The sequence below is a fragment of the Oreochromis aureus genome, linkage group 7 (assembly GCF_013358895.1).
Source record: "Oreochromis aureus strain Israel breed Guangdong linkage group 7, ZZ_aureus, whole genome shotgun sequence".
In the NCBI taxonomy this organism is placed as follows: Eukaryota; Metazoa; Chordata; class Actinopteri; order Cichliformes; family Cichlidae; genus Oreochromis; species Oreochromis aureus.
The window spans coordinates 1603339-1626050 of record NC_052948.1 but is presented as its reverse complement, the minus strand read 5'-3'; the positions used below and the strand labels follow the sequence as shown (position 1 = coordinate 1626050).

At 42.9% G+C, this 22712-nt stretch overlaps 2 protein-coding genes across 3 annotated transcripts in view; both read left to right on the top strand.

The window, feature by feature from the left end:
- On the top strand, positions 1-8910 carry e2f4 (E2F transcription factor 4). The gene is made up of 11 exons (XM_031747554.2): positions 1-429; positions 2126-2235; positions 2953-3114; positions 5328-5371; positions 5466-5530; positions 5617-5805; positions 5914-5992; positions 6118-6264; positions 6406-6441; positions 6669-6713; positions 7093-8910. Exons 1-11 carry the CDS (start codon positions 265-267, stop codon positions 7206-7208), a joined length of 1158 nt encoding a protein of 385 aa, XP_031603414.2. The 5' UTR covers positions 1-264; the 3' UTR covers positions 7209-8910.
- A 942-nt stretch (positions 8911-9852) lies between these two features.
- The window catches only part of elmo3 (engulfment and cell motility 3), a 26481-nt gene continuing 13621 nt past the window's right edge, over positions 9853-22712 (top strand). The window contains exons 1-15 of one of the 2 annotated variants that reach the window (XM_031747549.2): positions 9853-10121; positions 14141-14249; positions 16860-16900; positions 16989-17061; positions 18280-18330; positions 18520-18689; positions 18907-19006; positions 19087-19238; positions 19601-19679; positions 20616-20666; positions 20759-20881; positions 21211-21333; positions 21419-21523; positions 21703-21811; positions 21889-22025. In XM_031747549.2, coding sequence (XP_031603409.1) covers positions 14172-14249; positions 16860-16900; positions 16989-17061; positions 18280-18330; positions 18520-18689; positions 18907-19006; positions 19087-19238; positions 19601-19679; positions 20616-20666; positions 20759-20881; positions 21211-21333; positions 21419-21523; positions 21703-21811; positions 21889-22025 — 1392 coding nt within the window. In that variant the 5' untranslated portion in view covers positions 9853-10121; positions 14141-14171. Of the gene's footprint in view, positions 10122-14137; positions 14250-16859; positions 16901-16988; positions 17062-18279; positions 18331-18519; positions 18690-18906; positions 19007-19086; positions 19239-19600; positions 19680-20615; positions 20667-20758; positions 20882-21210; positions 21334-21418; positions 21524-21702; positions 21812-21888; positions 22026-22712 lie in introns of both variants that reach the window. The other variant, XM_031747548.2, reaches the window with a different exon arrangement.

Here is a 22712-nt window from a genome sequence, read left to right as displayed (position 1 = left end):
ACACTCCCTTGAATGATTGAACCGTCCCGTCATACCTCGCGTGGCCAACGGCTCTCCGCCGACTGTTCGCTCATTGAATTACCGTGTTCAGTCTGTTCTGCTTGATTTAGGACAATAAATTGGAGAAACGCGGGTTACACCAGCACATTTGAACGCCCTCGCGCTATCCCGGCCTTCTGCTTGTTTGACTGGGCGTGCTTTCCTGGGCTCGCTGGCTGGATTTGGTCGGGGAGGCAGGGGGAAGTACGGAGCTGGTCCCGAGTGATGATGGAGCTGGAGTCGGCCAGTAACAGAGGCGACCTGGTAGCTGTGGGGGACTCGCTGCAGCCGCAGACCCCGAGCAGGCACGAAAAGAGTCTGGGGCTGCTCACGACCAAGTTTGTGACTTTACTACAGGAGGCGAAGGATGGGGTGCTGGACCTAAAAGCTGTGAGCATGCAACCCGGGGTCTTTGTTGTTAGCTAGCACATGTCATTTGGAGCCTGCCCGCTGTCGTTACACTTTCGCTAGCTTGTTAGCCTAGCCTAGCTGTATGACAGGCTAATTCGAACTAATGATACGGTTTTCTTTCGTGGCACTGCAGTTTCAATACACCCGGGTTACTTTCAAACGCAACTTAAATGTTGTTTTCAAGTTTTTAGCTAGAGAACTGAGCAAAGACAACAAGTGAACTTTGAGAACACCGGTCAACTTTTCAGACTCTGCCCCCTGCAGATTCAAAGTTTAAAAAGTGGGTCAGCTTTTGTCGCTTTCTTTTGACTCGACCCTGCTGCATCTTCACACATGAACAAATTTTCTCTGATTGATAACGTCCTTGTCACTTAACGACATGCATTCACTGTGTTAGTTTCCCCACAGCTACTCGGAGAGCATGTGTCCTAAAGGACAGTGCATTCCCTTCTCGATAGCTCGACTCAGTCACCATCCTTGTTATAAGCGCTTCTGATATTACATAATGAGCTGCTTTTAGATCAACTTGAAGTAACTGTGGTCCTCTATACTCATAATTAGGAGTTAGTGCTGTCAAAGGACAGTCTGAAAAGTCTAATATTGTACTATTTATACTATTTGGCTTCAAAGTCGTAAAGTATAAAACGTGTTTTTAAAGTGAAAACCAGACTTTACCGAACTTCTCAGCTTGTGTTATAAATAGAAGCCTTTCACCAAACTGCCGTTCATGTTTTCTTAAACAAACCAGTGAACCAGAAGGCAGCCTGACCAGCCAAGCATTACTTGGACTGTATCACAGTGGCTGCTGGGTCTTAGCAGATTGGCTTTATAGCTTTTGACACTGGTAGCTGCACTGTGCATTGCTGATAAAGTGTCAACCCTTTTTCCCCTCCCTGTCGCTTCAACTTTAATTTTCACTAGTTTATTAGAATAGAATAGAATAAAATAGCCCTTTTATTGCCATTGTACATTTACAACAAAATTATTTATATGTTAGTAAAGACATCAGGAATAAATGTCAAACAGAAGAGATGTATACAGTCTATATGTAAACCAATAGAAAGGCGCACAATGGAGAGCAAAGTGCTTGGAGGTAGTGCAAAAAAGCTATGGTAATGAAACAAATTTACTCATCCATTCTGTAGTTATACTCTGTAACTTTCACAGAACAAAGGACTTTTTTTCCCCATTTTTCCAGGGATCCTGTTATCGAGATATGGAGCCCTTATGTAAAAAGTGACAGAAATTATTTGGTGCCAGAAACCAATTTTCTCCCCTGATATTTAGCCTAAAAATAAATAAAATAATTGAAAGGCCATTTGCGTGCTGCAGGGTGAAGCATTTTATGTTGGGAATGTATATGAATGTATGTTATGTGAATTGTTAAATACAGCTGTTATTAAGGAACTTCCATGAGTCCACTTTAGCCACAGGCCCTGATGATAACGTGTGGGCTTACAGTATCAGCACTTGCCATATGGTTAATGTTAGTATGTTGCACATCAGATGATTTGGGCTAGAAAGGAAGGAAGTTAAAATTATGCCACCATTTTTGGTGAGACTTTATAGGTTTTTGTTGCAGGGCACCTGTTGCCCTAGATACCACAGATGGTCTGTGTGTTAGCTACATAAATGCTGTCGTCTGTTTTTTAAATGCATTTTTCCTGTCTTTCAGGCGGCAGACACCTTGGCTGTGCGTCAGAAACGGCGTATCTATGACATCACTAACGTGCTGGAAGGTATTGGACTGATAGAGAAGAAGTCCAAAAATAGTATTCAGTGGAAGTAAGTCCACACTTCATTTTGTTCTTCAAGTGATTGACAGGGCTTTCACGACAGAAAGATGATGTGCTTAGGTAATGGTGGTATAAGCTGTTTGAAACCATAAATGTTTTTCAAGAACTTGCATCACTCCCAAACCTTCCACTCTGCACAAGAGGTATGTGCTATCGATACAGAGAGAGGTGGCGAGGTAGGTGAGAACCTGAGGACTGTGGTGCCTATTGGTGTTATTCTTTGCATCTCTGCGTTTCATGGAAGACGCTCTCATGGCTTTAGCTTAGTTGTAACAGTACAGAAATGACTAATGAACTGAAAAGTGCAGATTCAGACTTTCAGTTTGCATAACTCATGAGGGTTATAGGACTGACCACAGACCATAAGCACTATAAATGCCACTTGAGTTACAATAACACATCCTGAATAATAGAAAGACCACGTCTACCGTAGCTGCAACTTCTGGGATAGCCCCACATATGTAAGCTGATAATATAAATGAACATTTCATTTTACTCAGGAGAGAAAAGAATATCAAAGCTTTAATTACGCTTAAGTAAACTTTCTGAGATTTTCTAATTTTTCAGGTTCAGGCAAATTAATCTGAATCTGAGAGTCCAGGCTCTAATAAAAAACAGATGATCAGTGGCCAAGAGTTTTGTGTGTGCATGAAGGTGTCTTTATCTCCTCTCTGTACATAAACATGCTATTACCGTTGTGTTTTAGGGGTGTTGGTCCAGGGTGTAACACCAGAGAGATAGCTGATAAGCTGATTGATCTGAAGGCGGAGCTTGATGACCTGGCCCTTCGGGAACACGAGCTGGACCAGCAGAGAGTCTGGGTCCAGCAAAGCATCAAGAATGTGACGGATGACTCCAACAACAGCCCATATCCTTCACTGCACAGTCTGTGGGTTTTAGCTGGAAGTGGTCTGTCCTGTGGTCAGGGTTGCTTTAACACAATGGCTTTATTGCTCTTGAAGCTGCTTGTTAGATAGTACATTCATTTTGTGTTTTCTAGTATTTAATTAGAGCAGTGGCAGATCTAGTGCATACCTGTGTGAGAGTTATAAACTAGTGGGTACTGCAGGTTCATAAATGTTACTCTGAGCAATGCCAAAGATCTGACTTAATTCAGCTGTGGGTATTGGCATACACTGCCAGTCAAAAGTTTGGGCACACCTTATCATTAATGGTTTTTCTTTATTTTCATTTACATGGTAGATTCTGACTGAAGGCATCAAAAATATGAGTGAACACACTGGAATTATGTAGTAAAGGAAAAAAGTGTGAAATAACTCAAAACATGTTTTGTATTTTAGATTCTTCAAAAATATCCACCCTTTGCTTTGATTACTGCTTTGCTCACTCTTCTCATTCTCTCCATGAGCTTCACGAGGTCGTCACCTGAAATGGTTTCCAACAGTCTTGAAGGAGCTGAGATGCTGAGCACTTGTTGGCCCTTTGCCTTCACTCTGCGCTCCATCTCATCCCAAACCATCTCCATTTGGTTTAGGTGACTGTGGAGGCCAGGCCATCTGGCACATCACTCCATCGCTCTCCTTCTTGGTCAAATAGCCCAGACACAGCCTGGAGGTGTGTTTGGGGTCATTGTACTGTTAAAAATAAATGATGGGATGGCATGTTGCTGCAGGATGCTGTGGTAGCCATGCTGGTTCAGTATGGCTTCAGTTTTGAATAAATCCCCATCAGTGTCACCAGCAAAGCCCCCCCCACACCATCACACCTCCTTCATCCTTCACCTTTGCACAAAGACACGGCGGGTGGAACCAAAGATCTCAAATTTGGACTCATCAGACCAAAGCACAGATTCCCACCGGTCTAATGTCCATTCCTTGTGTTTCTTGGCCCAAACAAATCTCTTCTGCTTGTTGCTTTTCCTTAGTCGTGGTTTCTTAGCAGATGTGTCTGCTACTGGAACTCTGTGTGGCATTTATCTGGGCTCTAATCTGAGCTGTTGTTAACTTGTGATTTCTGAGGCTGGTGACTCGGATGAATGTATCCTCAGCAGCAGAGGGGACTCTTGGTCTTCCTTTCCTGGGGCGTCCTCATGTGAGACAGTTTCTTCGTAGTGCTTGATGGTTTTGGGGGACACATTCAAAGTTTTAGTGTTTCCTGGACTGACTGACCTTCAGTTATTAAAGTAATGATGGACTGTTGTTTCTCTTTACTTAGTTGATTGGGTCTTGTCATAATATGAATCCTAACAGTTGATAAATAGGGCTGTCAGCTGTGCACCAACCTTCTGCATAACACACCTGATGGTCCCAACCCCATTAAGAAGGCAACAAATTCCACAAATGAACCCTGACAGGCACACCTGTGAAGTGAAACCATTTCAGGTGACAACATCATGAAGCTCACTGAGAGAAGGCCGAGGGTTTGCAGCGCTGTCAACAAAGCAAAGGGCGGCTACTTTGAGGAATCTAAAATATAAAACAGAGTTATTTATCAGCTTTTTCTTTGCTACATAATTCCATAAATCTTGCTTCATATATTTGATGTCTTCAGTATTTATATACAATGTAGGAAGTAGTAAAAATAAAGAAAAACCATGAAATGAATTGCAGAAGAATATTTATTTTATTATTTTACGTTTACAATTTTCCCGGGGACCCTGTGACAGTTGAAGAGTCGAGGCTGAAACCTCAAACCTTTGACTGGTAGGTTAGACCACAGTCAGACTCATTTCTGCATTGCACAGTCAGCTGCAGCATAATGAAAGATAACCATAACCCTATATATTAGTGTTCAAAGGTCTTCAGAGAGGATGAATTACAGGTGAATCATTTCTTCCGTGGTCCAAGAAGGAGACTTTTAATGTCTGAGGAAATTCTCCAAATGATGTCATAAGGTGTTCTGGGACCTTTGACTTTCTGGGAGTGTCTAATAAATATGCAGTTTAGTTACAGATGTAAGGTTTTCTTTCTTTAAAGCTTAAACTTAGACTCTTTCAAATACTCATATTAAATGTCTCAGTCATTTTTAGTGTTGGTGTACAAAGGTGTACTGTTGAGATTGTTTCAGTTTGTGTGCCAGATGTGGTTGCTGCTACATTTTGGGCCCTTAACACATTCATACTATGGCCTATGTAAAACATGAAGATCTCTGTGGGGCATTTAAAGGTAATTGTTTCACGTGCTTGGATTTGCAGGCATTTCGCTCTTTCACTCAAAAGCAACTTTTCTCACTCGCCACCTCCCCGCCCTCCTTCCACAGGTGACACTCTCCTCGCGATCCGTGCTCCAATAGGCACACAGCTAGAGGTGCCCATACCAGAATCTGTAAGTGACGTCTGTACTGGATTTTCCTCTGTGCTCTCGGGTCCGGTTGTTGTTTCGCTCATATCTCCGACTGTGCGTGTGTGCAGGTTCTCAATGGACAGCGAAAATACCAGATCCGTCTTAAAAGTACATCTGGTCCCATTGAAGTTTTATTGGTCAATAAAGACCCCTCCAGTGCCTCTCCCGTTGTTTTGCCCGTTCCTCCTCCAGATGACGTCCTACAGAACCTCCCAGCTCCAACACCTACCTCCCAGATGCCCACTGCCACCACACAGGTCCACACAGATTTCATTTTCTCTTTGTTTAGTGAGTCTGAAGTGCCAATAATAACAACAGTGATCTCATACTAGAGTACTGGACCACCTTGTTTGTTTCCTCTTCAGGTCCCTAAAACAGCTGTAGCTCCTCCCACAAAAACGGCTCCTGTCACATCGGCCCCTTCAGCCATCCAGACAGCAACGGGTAAGGAAAAATAGCACCTAGAACTTTTTCTCTCAACACCCGCCCTGTTTCCTGTCGTGGTTTACATTTTGTCCAACATTATCTCAAAGTATGTTTTTGTTGTGTCATGCTTGCCTTTATTTCAGAGGTGACAGCCACCACAGCACTCAGCCCAACAACCGAAACGCCCGCTGCAATTACTCAGCAGCTACAGTCGTCCGCCTCTTTGGACGGTCCCACGTCGTCTTCTGCCTCTGCAGGATTCGAACCAATGAAGTCAGGTCCATCTGAGTGTGAGTGTTAACCCTTTTCTGCCATTTTGGTGTAATAAAGGTTTGATTACAGTTGACTGCAATACTGTTTTGTTTTTATTATTATTTATGGATGGATGGATGGATGGATGGATGGATTGATTGATTGTCTTTTCTCTGTAGTGCTGGACTTCTCTGAAATGTTTGACCCAACAAAAGGTAAACTTCTCCTGAGCTTACGTAGCTACATTTAGTTGTTGTACATTGAAAGACTACATGCATTTCCAGATTTGATCATTGGAAATATTTACCAGATCGTAACATTCTGGCTTCTTGCAGAAGTTAAAGTTTCCTTAGGAAAGTTTCTGCTGATACAGGCCACTTGTCTTCATTCTCCTGCAGACTTGGTGCTTTAAAAATGTCTCCTGATTTTATTCCTCTGACAGAGATCATGAGTGGTGACCTGCTAGAGGACTTGATGTCATCAGAAGGTATGTTTGCTTACAGACGAGCTGGAATATTTGTATTTTTCAGGTATTCCCAGAAAGATTCCAAAGTGGAGCGTTTGTGCAGGAAAATCTTAGCCAGAACGTGTTTGGGCTCATTTGGATCAAAGCATCATTTATCCCTCGAGAACCAAGAGAAATTTCATTCAGTTGAGCTCAACTGTTGAGATGACTCTACAAATATCCACATTCTGTTTGGAATTAGAATATTAAATGTCGACACTGATGGAGAAGAAGGAAACTGCAGTGAAAGATTTTTGGAAAAAATTATTTCCTTGTGTATTTATAATTTATACCATGCTGTAAGATGCCTGACCTTAGCCCTCTATAATAGGTCTCAAGTATTTCTCTCTTTCACCCCCAGTGTTCTCTCCTCTCCTTCGCCTGTCACCTCCACCCAGTGACCACGACTACATATACAACCTGGACGAGACAGAAGGTCTGTGCGACCTGTTTGACGTCCCGATTCTCAACCTCTGACCTCCGCGATTGCCGTCAGAGCAGGAAACAGTTGGCCCAAATATAATCTGCCCTCATTTTATCCAAGTTTTGCCCCTCCCCCTCCATGACGGTGAAGGTGGGAGGAGGTGCAGGAAAGCCATCTCCATCTGAGGAGCATTTACGGGCACCTCTCCACTGACACGATGAGCTCCAGCTGAGCTCTGATAGCAGCTCAATGTGCCGCCTCCTGAAGAAACACAGGCGAGAACAAAACATTTTACTTACTGATTTTCCAAGGAAAAAAGAGTCGTAATTATATTTTTGGGGGATTTTTATGTATCATAAGGGGTTACGTTTGTGTATCGGCTTCCCGCGTGCTTGTGAGCGAGAGTGTGTGGGCACACTTGATGCGAGTGTGCTTGTGTGTCTGTGAGTGTGTTTTTGTATAGACCGATCTCTTAAGTCAGAAGTCTCCGGGATTTAAGAGAAACCCTTTTACTATCAGGTTAAGTCATGGCAAGCTAAGTTCATGCATGACTTCATTGAGTCCAAACAGAGCTGGTTAAAATGCACTGTCCTCATGTACATAGAGAATATATATTTTGTATTACCAGCGCATTAAAACTTCACAGAGAAATCATTTGCAGGTAAACCAAGTTGCCACACTCAGTTAATCATACCATGTAATCTTATATGAACTGCTTTCTTTAGAATAATGGGAAATTTTCAAATCTTTCAGTGTTTGAGTGTTTTTTGTACCAGTTTCATGATCTTAATGCAAAACTACGGCTATTTAAATTTGTGATACAAGGAATCATGGACCAAAAAAACATAATTTAATTAGAATTTAAAACTTGGTGCTTCCTAAAATCAAAAATCTTCTGTAAACTTCACTGTATAACTGACTTCAAGCTGGTACTAGTGCTTCTAAACTTGCAAATTTCTCCTTTTTTAAGAAAATCAGGCTCATTTTTGTCATTAACTCCTGTTTGTCAGAGGACAAACTCCCCCTCTCCTTCCAAAATGACTTCTATTTCACTCATAATGTATGTATATGAATGCCATCATTTGTATGTAAAAGGCATTTTTGATGTACTTTTTTTTTTTTTTTATTGCTGCAGTGAAATGTGTATTTCTTGAATTATCCTTTTTTAAGTGTATATGTGGCACAGATCCCTTTTTCTGTAATTTTAATGGTTTTTGTTGTAAGCGGAAAATCCGCCCATCACTCTAAATTAAACCTTTCACCTTCGTTTTTTTCTCTCTGCGCAAAGGACACATAAGTGCTTTCTTTAAAATTGTTTCATTGTGTAACGTCCTGTTTTACCCTGGAAGACGTGCATGTTTGTACAGTATGTACTGTGTATATCCCCCTCTACTGCTTGTATAGAATAGCATTTATTTTTTTATACCAGCTAGATATATTATTACAGGATTCTTGCCACTGATTCGGAGCTACTCTTCCAAGAAATTTATCGACAAAACCTGCTTCAGCAAAGCATCCTTTCCCGTCGTTGCACTTTTGACGTCACTGTGGACAGACTGGTCGCTACTCCTCCTCTCCTCAGTTGATATCCAGTTTTTGTGTTTTGGACAGTGTCGTGAGCTGCCGGGGGTTCAGCTGTAGTCGCTGAACAAATTGTATCCATGTAAGACTCGAGTATGCAGGCAGTTTTTAACAGGATCACAATTGCTAAGCTGTAGTTGCATCAAATGGAACACAATAAACACTTAAATATTATTTGCATGTTTTTCTGTTTGTTTTTTTTAAGTGGCTTGTTACTTTGGTCGTTTCTTACAGTACAGGCTTGATTTCATTCCAACTGTAACTGGTAACCTGATTTTAATGAACTTGAAGGATAAAAGTAATGGGATTCTGGGATTAGGCTCTTAGACCTTAAGCTCTACTGGTCAACACATAGTGGACCATCTGTATAGAGTATCCTTCTACTATGTATCTTCCATATGGCCTTTAAAGCTTCTGCACATTGTGATGAAAGTAGAGAAACTGAGTCATGGTAGCCATTTGATAAACATTACATCCCATTTTATGAGCTTCCTGTTGGCCCTCACTCCCGGTTATCTTCCTCCTCACATTTCGTGTCAATTTTACTGTCATCTGTCTGTAAACAAAGGCATAAAATCTGTGGAAAAAATATTTCGCATATAAGGGGAACATGATCAGCAATATCTTGATAGCACTTTAGCAGGACAGGAAGAGGTGTTTCTGCTTCCCTTTTTTCTGACATTAATCCTGATACATACAAAAGTCTTTCTGCTGGACAAAGGAGCGACAGCAGGGGGCGGCTGTAACCAGCTGTACGCGACCGGATCTTTGAATTTAATTTTATGTGCTAGTAAAGAAATGTGAAAGAAAATATGATGGAGCTCACCATAAGCAGCAACGACACATCCGGTATGTATGTCGTTTTTGTTTCAAAATAAAAGCACTCTATCGCTCGAAAGAAAAAAATGTGACGGTCAAAGGTTTCCTGCATGAACAATAAAGTAGCAAAATATCATATAATATATGGCGTTGGTTATTGTTCCCATTTTAATTTTTCTCTTCCTTATCTCTAGTTTTATTTTCAATTTAAACGTTCAATTAATGTGAAACGCGGGAAGGGTATTTATTATGAAAATCCAAATCGGAAACTGGTCTGTTAATCAGGGATGTTTGACTCCAGAAAAAAAAAAACAGAAAAAAAAAAACGCTCGACCAAGAGACTCCGGCCGACCCGGAACTTTTAGGTCAACTTATCATAGTTAAAACTTTTTGCAGAGACATTAGTAGAGATTTTCTCAGCGGCTCGGATGTTTTTATAGGAGAACACACCTCCGCGGACCGACTTGGTTCTTCCCGAAGAGTAAAAAAGGAGCTGCAAATGTTTCTCGCTCCGACTGCGGCGGTTCCTGCAGGATAGTAGCTCTTGACTTGTCTTCTCATACCAGGTAGGAGGCATTCAGGGAAAAAAGAAAGCTGTGCTCACATTCCTTTCACGACTATTGTGTTGACTGTTTTCAACACGCTGTGGCTGCGGTCATATCAGATTAGGTGCACTTTTAACTTATTTTTTGCACTGAATGGTTTACTTTTAACTAAAACATTGTTTAGCTGCTAACTTAATGCAGCAACACATGACTTTACTGAACTGACATGTGCTATATGTAAAGTACAATTGTCTTATTATAAGAAAACCCATATAAGTGTTTCTGTTTTTATTTTAAAAAGGAAGCTTCCAGTTTTCTCTACTGTATAAATCCCCTTTTCTTGGAACCCTGTAGCATTTCAGATTTACCGAGTGTATGTGCCACTCTGTCAGGTCAGGAATTTCAGGCAGCTGAGCTCTTCCCTCCCTACATACACACTTCCACAGTGGGTAGGGGGGTCTGCCAGTCCAGGGGGTCTCAGACACACACACAGGATCTGCAGGCTAACAAAAGCTCTGAGCCTGCTTGTGGTTTTAAGCCTAATGAAGCAAACTGCTCACTGAATATAGACAGTGACAGCTGTCTATATTCAGTCACCTATTTCAGCTGCACAGCGAGCGAGTGCACACAGAGATGTACTCTTTGAGTTCTCGTCTATTGTAGCAGCTATAACTTCCCATATTATAACGACCTGTTTGTTGTTAGATTTCTAGCAACTTCCTTTCAGAAAAGCAGAAAATTGTATCTGATTAAACCCAGCAAGGCTGATTTTTCTTCTTCTCCTTCTTCTTTGATTTACACATAAATGGGTTTGAGTAAAACTGCTGGCCTGTAAAATAACCATGTCTTGTTTTTGGCTGTCAGATGGAAGCAGCTATTATCCATAAGTATTACACTGCTGGGGCTTTGGCTTTTTGTGTCTTTTAAAGATTGGCTAATCTCTTATTTGACCAGTTGTTCAGGTTATTAAAGGATTTTTGTTAACTGGGATCATTACATTTAGAGTACTAAAGTTAAACCTCAACTTCTCTTCTGTTTTAAGCCAGACAGTGGGTGTGGTTTCAGCTTCCACTTGGTTAATTCTGGGGGGGCATCACAAACAGGCACAGACAGGTACAGACTCTGACTGAGGCAAGCACGCACTGGTGGTTAACCTCTGTTGGAGCCTCAGATGAAAGCTTCCCTCTTTTCCTGAGTTCAGTAAATGAAGCAGCTTACACAGTTTTGCTGATCAGCAGCTTTTTAACTTTCGATACAAGCAAGTTGGGTTTAGTTAAAAATGCAAAAAACATCTTTGAGGTCTTTTAGTTCATCTTTCCTTGTCTGGGGATGTTAGTTCCCCTAAGGAAATAGTAACTTCTATTAATGAGAGGTTTTTAATTTATTCTAATTTGTATTTCTGCCATCGTGTAGTGTTCCTGACCATTAATGCGTTAAATGTAAAGCTGTATAAAATCAATTCAGACACTTTAAAAATTTCCTAGGAAGTATTTTTAAAGGATTAGCTTAAGTTGATTCTTCTTGGATGATAGGAATGCAGGCTGATCTCCGTCCTGGATAGGCCACGGTGAACGAGTAAGCTCGGAGCTCTAGTCTGCTCAGATTATATCAATATTCAACCTTAAGATCTAGATGAAATGTACTGTGGTATTCTATTTCTGTCGCCAGGCCACATTTGTCTACAACCTCATTTCCTTCTTTTTGATAGATCGTATAGTTTGCTTATAGATGCGACAGCAGTATTGCAAGGCTGTGAGCTCTGAATCCTCTGGTCTACATAGTTATTTTTTCCCACACGGATTATTCTTGTACAGTGTCACAGTGTCAGATGATGCCGTAGTAGTACTGGGTTGAAGCCCCTTGTGCCTTCAGAACTGCCTGCAAAGATTCATCAAGGAGCTGGAAACACTCCTGAGGTTTTGGTCCATACTGACAAAGTAGCATCATAAAGTTGCTGCAGATCCATGATGTGAGTGTCACCTTCAACCACATCCCCACGACGCTGTGCTTGGACTGAGATCTGGTGACTGTGAGGGCTATTTGGGTACCCTGGACTCACTGTCATGTTCAAGAAAGCAGTTTGCAATGATTTGACACATGACACAATATCCTGCTGCAAGCAATCATCAGAGGACCTGTACACTGTGGTCATAAATAGGTGGACGTGGTCTGCTACAGTACTTGCTGTGGCGTTTAGACGATGCTACCGAGAGCCCCAAAGTGTGCTAAGAAAATAGCCCCCACATTGAGACTCATCAGACCGCACAGCATTTTTGTGCATTCACAAACTCTCTTCTGCTTACTTTGATTGCGACGTGGTTATTTGAGTTACTGTTGCCTTTCTATCAGCTTGAAGCAGTCTGGCCATTATCCCTGACCTCTGGCATCATCTTTCCTCCCAGAGAACTTCTGCTCTTTGTCTTTTTGTTTATGCCAAGTGGAGACGCTTGAGCTCTAAAAACTGGCTGATTTGAGAGGAAGTGACCCAATTATATTTGATGATGTAAATAATGCCAAGCAGGTAGCGTGTTTTCTGTGAGTGCCATCCTCTTTGTATTTATCATCACAACATCTGCTAGTTATCCTACTATTAGTGGTGTCTTCTTGTAAATTACGACACTAGTCAGTGCTGACTTGATGATTGTGCTGACTAGGAAAAAGGAAACTTCTTCAGGGGTTGAAAGACTCTTTGTACCAAGTTTCACTATTACAGCACTTTCTCAGAAATTTCCACAAACTTCATCTTCACAGTGGAAAAGTCAAAAAGATTCATTTGGTGAACTTTGACTGATGTACTTGTCATTTTTTTAATTGAAATGTTAGATTTTGACACCCAGACCTGAAATTAAGTTCAGTTTCCACTTGCAGGCCAGTTAGGAAACTGGTGTAGTCAAAGCTGTAGTGGGAACCAGTGTATATGATGCAATTTATGTGTACTTGTTTGGTTAGTTCTTTGCAGCCAAAGCAGTAACCACAGCAAGTACCTACATGGGCTCAGTTTCACATTCTTCATTAAGCAGCTTGGACAGCTTAAAAACCACAGGTACTCTCAGTTATTGTTAATAAAAACCGTAGCGTGACAGGCTGGCCTTTGAATTCGATCACTCAGAAGCTGAGTAGACCTCAGTTACTATAAATCTCTATTAAGATGAATACTTTATTTTTACTGTTTTTCAAAGGGAAGTTGACCTTTAGCACCACAGCAGATCCAACATAACCAAACAGTTTTAGCCCTTCAGACTTCTCCTTCCATCTAGTCCATGTAAATTACCCCCAAACAAAGATGGATGTTTGAGAGGTGACATCCAGGTATCGGCTGCATTTTTATCATCACTTAAAACGGCCCTTTTTGTCAGACAGGGCCTCAGGGAGGTGAGGAGGCCTCGAAAGCATGCGGTTGTTGTGACAGCAGTAGGCGTGTTGCTTTGTTGAAAACTGCGAGCTTTCTTTTTGAGGCTGGAAGTGACAGAATGCAAAAACCATCCACGAGATCAAGCAAAGGCTGGGCTGTTAATCACACCAAGCCAGTGAATGTACAGAAGACTCGACATCAGACTGTGTTGTCCATGTGTTGACTGAGACTGAGGAGGAGGACGAGGAAGGGTTTGAAGCGCAACAGCAGCTTCTTCTTTATCCTCTGGGAAAAGTCTATCAGGGCTGAGGAGGAAGTGTGAATTTGCAACTTGGGAAGTGGGAGAAGAACGATGGAAGGACTGGAGGTGCCTGTACGGGCAGGAGGTTACCTGTTTCAGCTTTACTCAGCACTCCATAAATAAACAGTGAAAGAGGAACAGCAGTGTTTTGCAGCTTCATATTGAAAACGGTTGTTGGATCAGCACGAGGCAGCCATGAGATTTACAGACTGTCAGCTTTCACTCTCGTTTTCTTATTCCACCTTTCTGTTGTCGAAATGACGGAGACTCATTTTTTGTGCAAACTTGAGTCCATTTTGGTCACATGGTTTTTATATATGTTCTGAAATGGGACACAATGTATTTAAATCCCACAGGTGCTCAAAAACTCTGTTTTTCCATTAGCAGCCAAATAGAGGTGTAACCAAGAGGTGCCATCATGCCGCAGCAGAAGGACATAGTGAAGATAGCCATCCAGATGCCCGGGGCCTACCCCCAGCTCATACAACTGGACCAGGTAATGCACACTCATTTATACAATGTGCACACTTTTAACTGATAACGTCCGTCGCGCTCTGGTTGGTTAAAATAACACAGTCTGTCACACAGAGCGTCTGATGTGCTTCTTCTCTGATGTCCCCGTTTGATCGAACTCTAAACCACAAGGGGAATTTGTTTCCCTCCGCGGAGCATCTTACCTAATTTGCTTGTCTTGGTAGAGTTGAAAGCCGTTTTCACACGTGCACCGCAGCCGTGAACAATGCCCTATGATCGTGCAAACGTCTGATGCAGCAGGACTGAACATTAAACTTTATTTAATGCATGTGATCTGACTGTTTCTGTGTGACAAAGGGAGCATGCTCGGTTCAACAAGCTCGTCACTTTAACCAGTCAGCTCGTAGTGAAGTTGTCGCTCTCTCGATGCTATGTGTGAAAAGGGACAACTTAGGAGAGTATCCTGATCCTATATTTCTGGCATTTTGGGAGTTTTTCTGTAAGAACAGATGAGAATGTGCAGTAATTGCATCATTCTGCACCAGTGCAGGAATGATGGCGCATGAGGACTCCCTGAACAAAAAACCTGGCAGAGCTGTGACCCTCGGCTCACATTTTACACCTCTGAGTTTGTTACACCATCAGTATCTTATATCAGCATCTCGGTGAATATAAACCTGCTTGGTGGAATCAAACAGGGGAACCTTAACCACTTTATTCTGCAGCCATTATGAACACATTTCATCAGAGAGTTGGTCAGAATGCAAACGCTCTGATTGAACTCCAGATTGTGACATATTTCAGTCAGGCTGCATCAGGTAATTTGGTCGATTAATTCTGCACAGGTTGGTTTTAGTGCTGAGACTTTCCGGCGCATTCATAGCAGCACTCACGCTAATGACTCAAAGGACAAAAGGCTGCAGTCAGTGCCAGACCACAGAGACGTGCATTCATCTGAACAATGTTGGGCATTTTCTTGCGGGGGGGAATAAAAAGGTGTCACCATATTGGTGAATCGACTGTGCATCAGCCCGTGTGTCTGTGACGGCTCCGCTCACTCCTGCTAGTGTCAGTTCAACAAAAGAGAGAGAGAGAGCGCGCTTTGGCAAAAGGTTTTAAAAGGTGAGTTAATTATGACTCTAGAAACTGAAAGACGCTAATAATATTGGCACTTTTAGGTGTGTGTGTGACTACCGATGGTGATGATCCCCCACTTCCTTGCCGCTGTGGTTTGATACAGCTGCTACAACATGAAATGTTTAAATTAGCTGTCAGAATAACACTTTTGCTCCCGACTGTAAACATGATGTAAGCCTCTGATTATTACACTGACATTTAAACTAAAATGTCCTTTTCTCACTTCCCGCTGCACCTTATATGCATTTCATTTTAGAGTTTTTATTTAAAAGCACCTATGGACCCGTGCGTTTCTTCTTCCTAATAGCACGAAAGCCACGCCCCTTTCTTGCGTTTGCACAGTGATGCTGTGGAAAGTGATGCAGCAGGAGCTGCAGCACACTTTCTCCCTGCATTTGTAAAAAAATAAACTCTGGCTCACTTCATTTAAAAGAATTTTGAACATGCACTGATGTGAGTTTCGTAGACTTTCAGCTTCCTTTCAGTCGCTCTTGTTGGCGACTCGCATGACAGGACTCTGCGGTCTGTTTCTTGCTAAAACGTGCTTGGGAGGGACTTTTTCACGTGAACATGTTGTGTTCATAGACTTAAAAATCAGATACTGTGCAGTTATTAATCGTTCAGCCAGAGGGGTTTCATGTTGATATGAGCCATGAAAGTGTGAAAGCTTCGTCACTAATGTTAATGGATTTAAGAGTAAAACAGAGTTACATAGCAGTAATGGCTTTCTGTTTGCACTACATGTGATTGTGGGGAAGTTTTCCATGTTTCCCAGAAACTTTGGGGAAGTTGTACTTTGTTGCGCAAGACAGTTTGGTTTAAAGTGCACAGCAGGGCTGGCTGTGAAGTCTCAGAGTAGCATACTAGTGTAGGCTTAAACAGGTTCCCAACCAGCACCTTTCACCCACTATTTGAACAGCTGATAATCTCATTGGGATTATTCTGAGAGGAACCGGCACAATAAGTTACTCACGAGTGTTACTTTCTCGACACAAAATAGTTTTGTTTTAAATCGCGACCAATTCTATCTCGCCATGAAAACTTCCCATTGGCCCGAACGGTCTCAGCAGACGCATCTGATTCGTTGACCCTCTTTGCTGCCACTAATGACAGACCGTCCACTGGGTCTACCACAGAACCTGAAGACGTTTTGACTGGGTAACCACAGGGCTGACCACTAATAGCAGGATAGCTGAGAGTCAGACATGGAAGTAGTCTGGCTTTTATTTCCGTACAAAGAGGACTCTGGGCACCGAGGGCAACATTGTTCACAAAGTGTCGGGGAGCTTTAGGATTTCCTCTGCCCAGCAAACAAGGTTTCCAGCCAGCGGGAATAGTTGTGGTACTGTGATCCCATAACAGCATGTCATTACTGAAGCATGAATTCAGCTCCCTGACAGAGAAACATAGTAGTTGTGCAGCAGGTGTGTGCCTTTTATGCTGCGTCTGCATGCATGTGTGACTGACTAAGTGCTGTTTTGTTGTGTCTCTGCAGAAAAAACCTCTGTCTGCTGTCATAAAGGAGGTGTGCGACGGGTAAGTCTGTGATGGAGGTTGTTTTGCTTGACATCATCATGCTTCATTGGTCACACTGAAAAGTGTGTGTGTGTGTGTGTGTGTGTAGATGGAATCTCCCCGGGTCCGAGAACTACGCCCTGCAGTATGCTGACGGAGTGCAGATGTACATCACCGAATCGGTCAGTCGGCAACAGTCAACATAAATACGTCTGTCGTTGGCTCAGGTTTCTGCAAAAACATCAAGTACCAGACCCGAGTCAGCCTTACAGATGTTTCCATGGTTACGAGATAAGCATCTATCTCTGCCACTAGATCAGTGAATCACTACTTTGTCAGCACTTTGCCTGCGTTTACGAGCGTCTCCCTGGAGCTCAGTCATCAAAGACGAGCGTGAAACGGGAAAAGCAGAAGCTAAAGAGAGAAGCAGCTGCAGCTTCACTCAGATTCCTCCTAAAGGTTGCTGCTGAAGCTTTCCTGCTCTTTGAGATAAGACTATCGACCCATCAGCATTGGAAAAATGCAGAGGAGGCTTCTGCAGGAGAGAGGTCCTTTACAGTTAGCGTAGGGATGGTAAGGTTCAGTTTTTTGCAGTGATCACGTAGTTAAACACAGATGTTTCAGTTTAAGGTCGGCTTCTTGATGAGTCTGTGGAACACTTATTTGAGGCAGTCTAATAATGGTGCTGATTATTTCCTGCTTTTAGTGGCAGTCTGACTTCAGAAATGTGCATGTTAATATTATCAGCAGTAAGGTGGTCGGTGGGTTTGAGCCCAGGCAGGGCCCTTTGGTTTTCTCTGAGCTCTGTTTCTCCGACCACCAAAAACCCCTAACGTGCTGGGTTCATCCTGTCTGCACAGGCCTGGGGCAGTCTCACAAAACACAGACTTAATTGCAAAGATTTTACTTTGTGGTTAATAAACGTTAAGAAGAACAGCAGAAGCTCTTGGTTGTGACGTTTATGCAAAGCTGCACGGCTTTAACCTTTGTAACTGGCATGAAGAACAGGGACTGAGATGAGGTGTAAATTTGGGCTGAAATACTTCGTCACATCTGTGTTCACGTCTTATATATTAGTTTGAACCTTTTTGTCTTTTGCTCTAGATTTGAAAGCTAAACAGGGTCATGGTGCAAACAGCAGCCCGAGCCTCAGGTGGTCTGCTAACCCCGTTTTAACATTGATCTGTTTTGCCTTTGGTAAATAAACAGTACATATGCAGGATGAGTCATTCTCTGATAATGTGAGGAATGAACTTCTCGTTGTCTGCCTGGATGTGCAGTCCTCTGGTATACAAAAAACTGCAACAAAATGAGCAGCGCGAGTGTGCGCAGATTATTTTTGGTGTTCTTTTTAAACCCTTTTCTCCGTGTCTGCATGCCTGCTTGTTTGTGTGTCGTAGAATCGTCTGGACATTAAGAACGGCTGCATTCTGCGTCTGACCAAGGCACCGGTGAGTCTGCAGCCTGTTTCACATTCTTCTCCCTCTGTAGCCTCTCGCTGTGTTACTCATTCTGCTACGTGCTGAAAAAGTAGAACTCCAGAAGTCTAAACTGTCGCGTCAGTGCTTGATTGATGATTTTCACCCTTTCTGAGCCGTTGTGTTTCTTTGTGTGTGTTTCATTGGCGTGGATGAACTCAGGGCCGCTGTGCGGAGGATTTGTTCAAGGGTATCCAGAGCTCGGACGCAGGCGTGCGCTGCGATTCGCTGAAGGAACTAGCGACCGTTTCAACAGACGTGACCTTTGCTCAGGAGTTCATCAGTCGAGACGGACACCTCTTATTGGTCAAGATTGTAGAAGACTCTAACGAGTTAGTATTCTCTGTGTGTTTGTAACTGCATGTTGTCCTCGTCAGATATCACTGACTGATTCATTGAAGCTCTTTTCTGTGATGGTAGCAGCAACACGATTGGCTGAGTTCTCAGCGATGCAACACTTTACTGTTACTGACTTTAAAGCACCAACTGCATCACTGATTGTATCCGTGTGAATGTCTAATGCTTGCCTCTTTTTACTGTGTCATTCAGGAGTAATGTGATTATGACCCACACGCTGACGGGTTTTATGGAGCTGATGGATCACGGGATCGTTTCATGGGAGAACCTCTCTTCTGTCTTCATCAAAAAGGTTTCCCTCCCCGCTGCTCTCCGCACGCCTCTCGCATGTTTTCCGAGTTTGATTTTCTGAAGCTCACGTCTCTCCCTCAGATCGCCGGCTTTGTGAACGCCAAGTCGACCGACGCCTCGATACAGCAGGTGTGCTTGGACATCCTGGAGAGCATGGTGCTCAGCAGCCACAGCCTTTTCCTGCACGTCAAACAGGAAATCACCATGGAGAGGCTCATTGCTCACCTTCAGGTGTAAGTAGTTTATCACTGTGTGACAGTCACACTCGCTTGGTGTCTGTTGCTTCTTCAAGTTCAAAATCATTAATTAGTTCTTTCCGCATCATTTGCTTTCACTTAATCTTGCACAAAAATATAGTGTCATGTGAAATGCGTTCGAGTAACACCACTGTAATGCAACGAGGTGACGGGGCAGTAAGTCACAGCGTTGTTTCTGTAACAGGAAGTTTTAAATATGTAAACTGTCCAGTTTTTACTGCACGAGTGCAGTGTAGTGATATGAGAACTGAAATCTGTTAAAGGAGCATGCACGCATTTCCATGTGGCTGCAAAGCTGTAAAAATAATGTTTTTGTGTGTGTGTCTAATGTTTTTCAGGACAAATCAGCAGATACAAACCAAAGCCATGGCCTTGCTCATGGCCCTGCTGCAAACAGCTGGAGACTCGGACCGAAAGGTGCCTCTGCTACTTTTCAAACCTTTCATGCACTTCCTCTTTTCCAAACTAGTAAAACTTTAAAGCATGCAGATGATCAGGTATTTTAGTTTGGCTCGCAGTTCTTCCTCAGTGTCTTACTTCCAGGCAGCACCGTGCACACTGTTCATCATCAGTAACCTTAAAAGTTTGACTTTTCTATCGCAGGAGAAAAACATTGTTTGATGTCAGATTCAGGTGCTTTTTCATTGATACTCATAAATGTGTCCTAGTGACAGCTTTTAAGGATCAAAGACATTCAAACTTGATGCTTTGTGTGAATATGTTACCTTGTGAATGTGTGGGCTGAAAGTATGTGTTAGTGTAGCTGATGTAGGCGTCCCTCAGGTAAATGGCGGCTGTAGTTCTGGGACACAGCAGAATGGACTGCATGGGGTTTGGACACGGAGCCTGCACTTGTTCCTGGAGTAATTTCATTCTCTGTCCTGTGTTTTTATCTCATAATCTGAGAGGACTGTAGTTGCTCATGTGCCTCAGGGTGAAGGACAGTTGTTGTTCATGCGTGTCAGAATCCCACAGGCACCGCTTCTTCCAGACAGCTGAAAACGACCCGTCTGCAGACAGTCGAGTCTTTCTGCGCCTCTGTTCCTGCTCCTCTCTCGTTGTGCACAAACAGTTCCTTCATTCGGGCCTCCGGCTCTTTGCTCTCAGGCTCTCTTTGTTACTTCCTCACTTTTACATCAGGTCAACAAACCCACCCTTCTTATCAGCAAAATAGTTGCGAACAAAAACGCGGTTGAGTCAGAGATGCACGTACCAGCAAGCAGTGATTTCATCACAGAGGTCAAAGTCCCACAGGCTGATCCTCCTGCCTTACAGCTACCGACACTGTCTCGCCACCCGGTGGTAGAAGCAGGTCTGTGCAGTCCAGTGACACGTGCTCTTTTTGTTTTCCAGGATATGTTCGATTTCCTGACTAAGAAGAATGTCCGTCAGTATATATATAAGGTAAATTATCTTCACGTGTACGATTACTTTTCAAAATTCTTTTAATGACGATAAAATATAAAATGTATTCATGTCAAATGTGTCTCTGGCAGAATATAATCCACAGTTCTGGTTCAGTCCAAGATGAGATGGCCCACTACCTCTATGTCCTACAGTCAGTTACCTTGAATCTCCAGGAGCCCCGCATGAGGACACCTCTGGACTGTTGCAGCCAGGTGAGCCGCAACACAACAGGTCAGGTTTCAGGGAGCTTGGAAAGAAAAACGTCTGGACTTTAAGTTTCCTTGAAGACGTTTCATCCGAGAAGCTTCTTCAGGTCTAAGAGTAAGGCCCAAGTCCAGACGCTTTTGTTTCTGAGCTCCTTAGACTACGATGACCTTCACAGACATGTTAAAGCCACGCTCGGTCGGCTGCACATTTATTTATGTTTTTACGTTTATAATCATAAAATCTTATAAATAAAATACCCTTGCTAATGTTCTGTCGTGCTCAGAAACACAAAGATTCTACCAGTCCACTGTGTGTCCACCTGTTTTCACCTCAGGAACAAAGAGACATCCTTCACGGTCTGAGGCAGGCAGCGTTCGAGACAGAGAGCGAGAACAGTCTGAGTCACGAACGACGGCGTTCACTCTGTGCTAAAGAGTTCAGGAAACTGGGCTTTTCTGTAAGCGTCAGACACACAGTAACTGTTTGTCTGCCAGTTTTTCTATCGTTTATATGAGAAACATTGTTGTCTTCCTTCCTTTCAGAATAATAGTAACCCCGGTCAGGACTTGTCACGAACGCCTCCGGGTCTCTTAGCTTTGGACACCATGTATTACTTTGCCACGCGTTATCCTGATGCCTACAGCAGGGTGAGCATGACTTGTCTGCCGTTTAGTTAGATATATAAAACCTCTTCTGTCTGAATTTAAGATGGTGTGGTGCATATTAAATGAAAAAATGATCAAGTACAAGTGGCTGCATTTGTTAGATGAGCTCAAAAATCAGGTGAATGCATAATAAACGTTCCGTTCTCTGTTTCTGTCTTCAGTTTGTCTTGGAGAACAGCAGTCGAGAGGACAAACACGAGTGTCCCTTTGCCAGGAGCAGCATCCAGCTCACGCTCATCCTGTGTGAAATCCTTCGGATCGGAGAGCCTCGTCAGTCTGATCTCTTACACACTGCGATCTCTGCTTGTTCTTGTTCGAGCTCTAATTTATTTTGTGTCTGTTCACAGCCTCGGAGACGGGATCCGACTACCACCCCATCTTCTTCAGTCAGGACCGGCTGATGGAGGAGCTTTTCTGTGTCTGCATTCAGCTGCTCAATAAGACCTGGAAAGAGATGAGAGCCACACAGGAAGACTTTGACAAGGTACAGCAGCAGAGGCGCTTGCTTTGCCAGAAGGAACTCAGTCCTTATACACCACGCAAGTTCTCAGTCCTCACATAGATGGGAGAGTTTGCTCTCTTCATCTAGAATGGCTTAATTGGTCGTTGGCTGTGGCAGTGTGTGAAACGGTGACGTGGGGTAAGTCAGATCCAAACCTTCCATGGCCACACGTGGGATGTTTGCTAAATGCAGTGACAGTCAGTCTCACTTTCCCACGGAGTACTTGGAGTCATTTGCGGTACACCCAACCACAAATACGCTTCCATAAATCAGAAAACAATGAGTGGAATCGAGCCAGTGACCAAACTGAGGTGAACTGTGGCTTTTTGTAAATTCTTCTATGTGACAGTTGTCGTTTTGCACAATAGCACCATGAGTTGGAACGAAAACGCAGCTCTTCGTGTTATGTAGAATAGAATAAACCTTTATTATCCCACGGATGAGAAATTTTGGTGTTAAAGAGCTCTTACAGCAAGGGAAAATAAAATATAAAAGCAAGACACAAGGTGGTCCTATAAACATGAAGTTCGTATATACAGGTGACAATGTACAGAATATATATAGAAAATATAGATGTTAGATGCATCTGTGTGGTCGGGAACAAAACACTTTATTATATTCATAGCACACAGTCATACATGCATATGAGTGATGTGTTTAGCAATCATA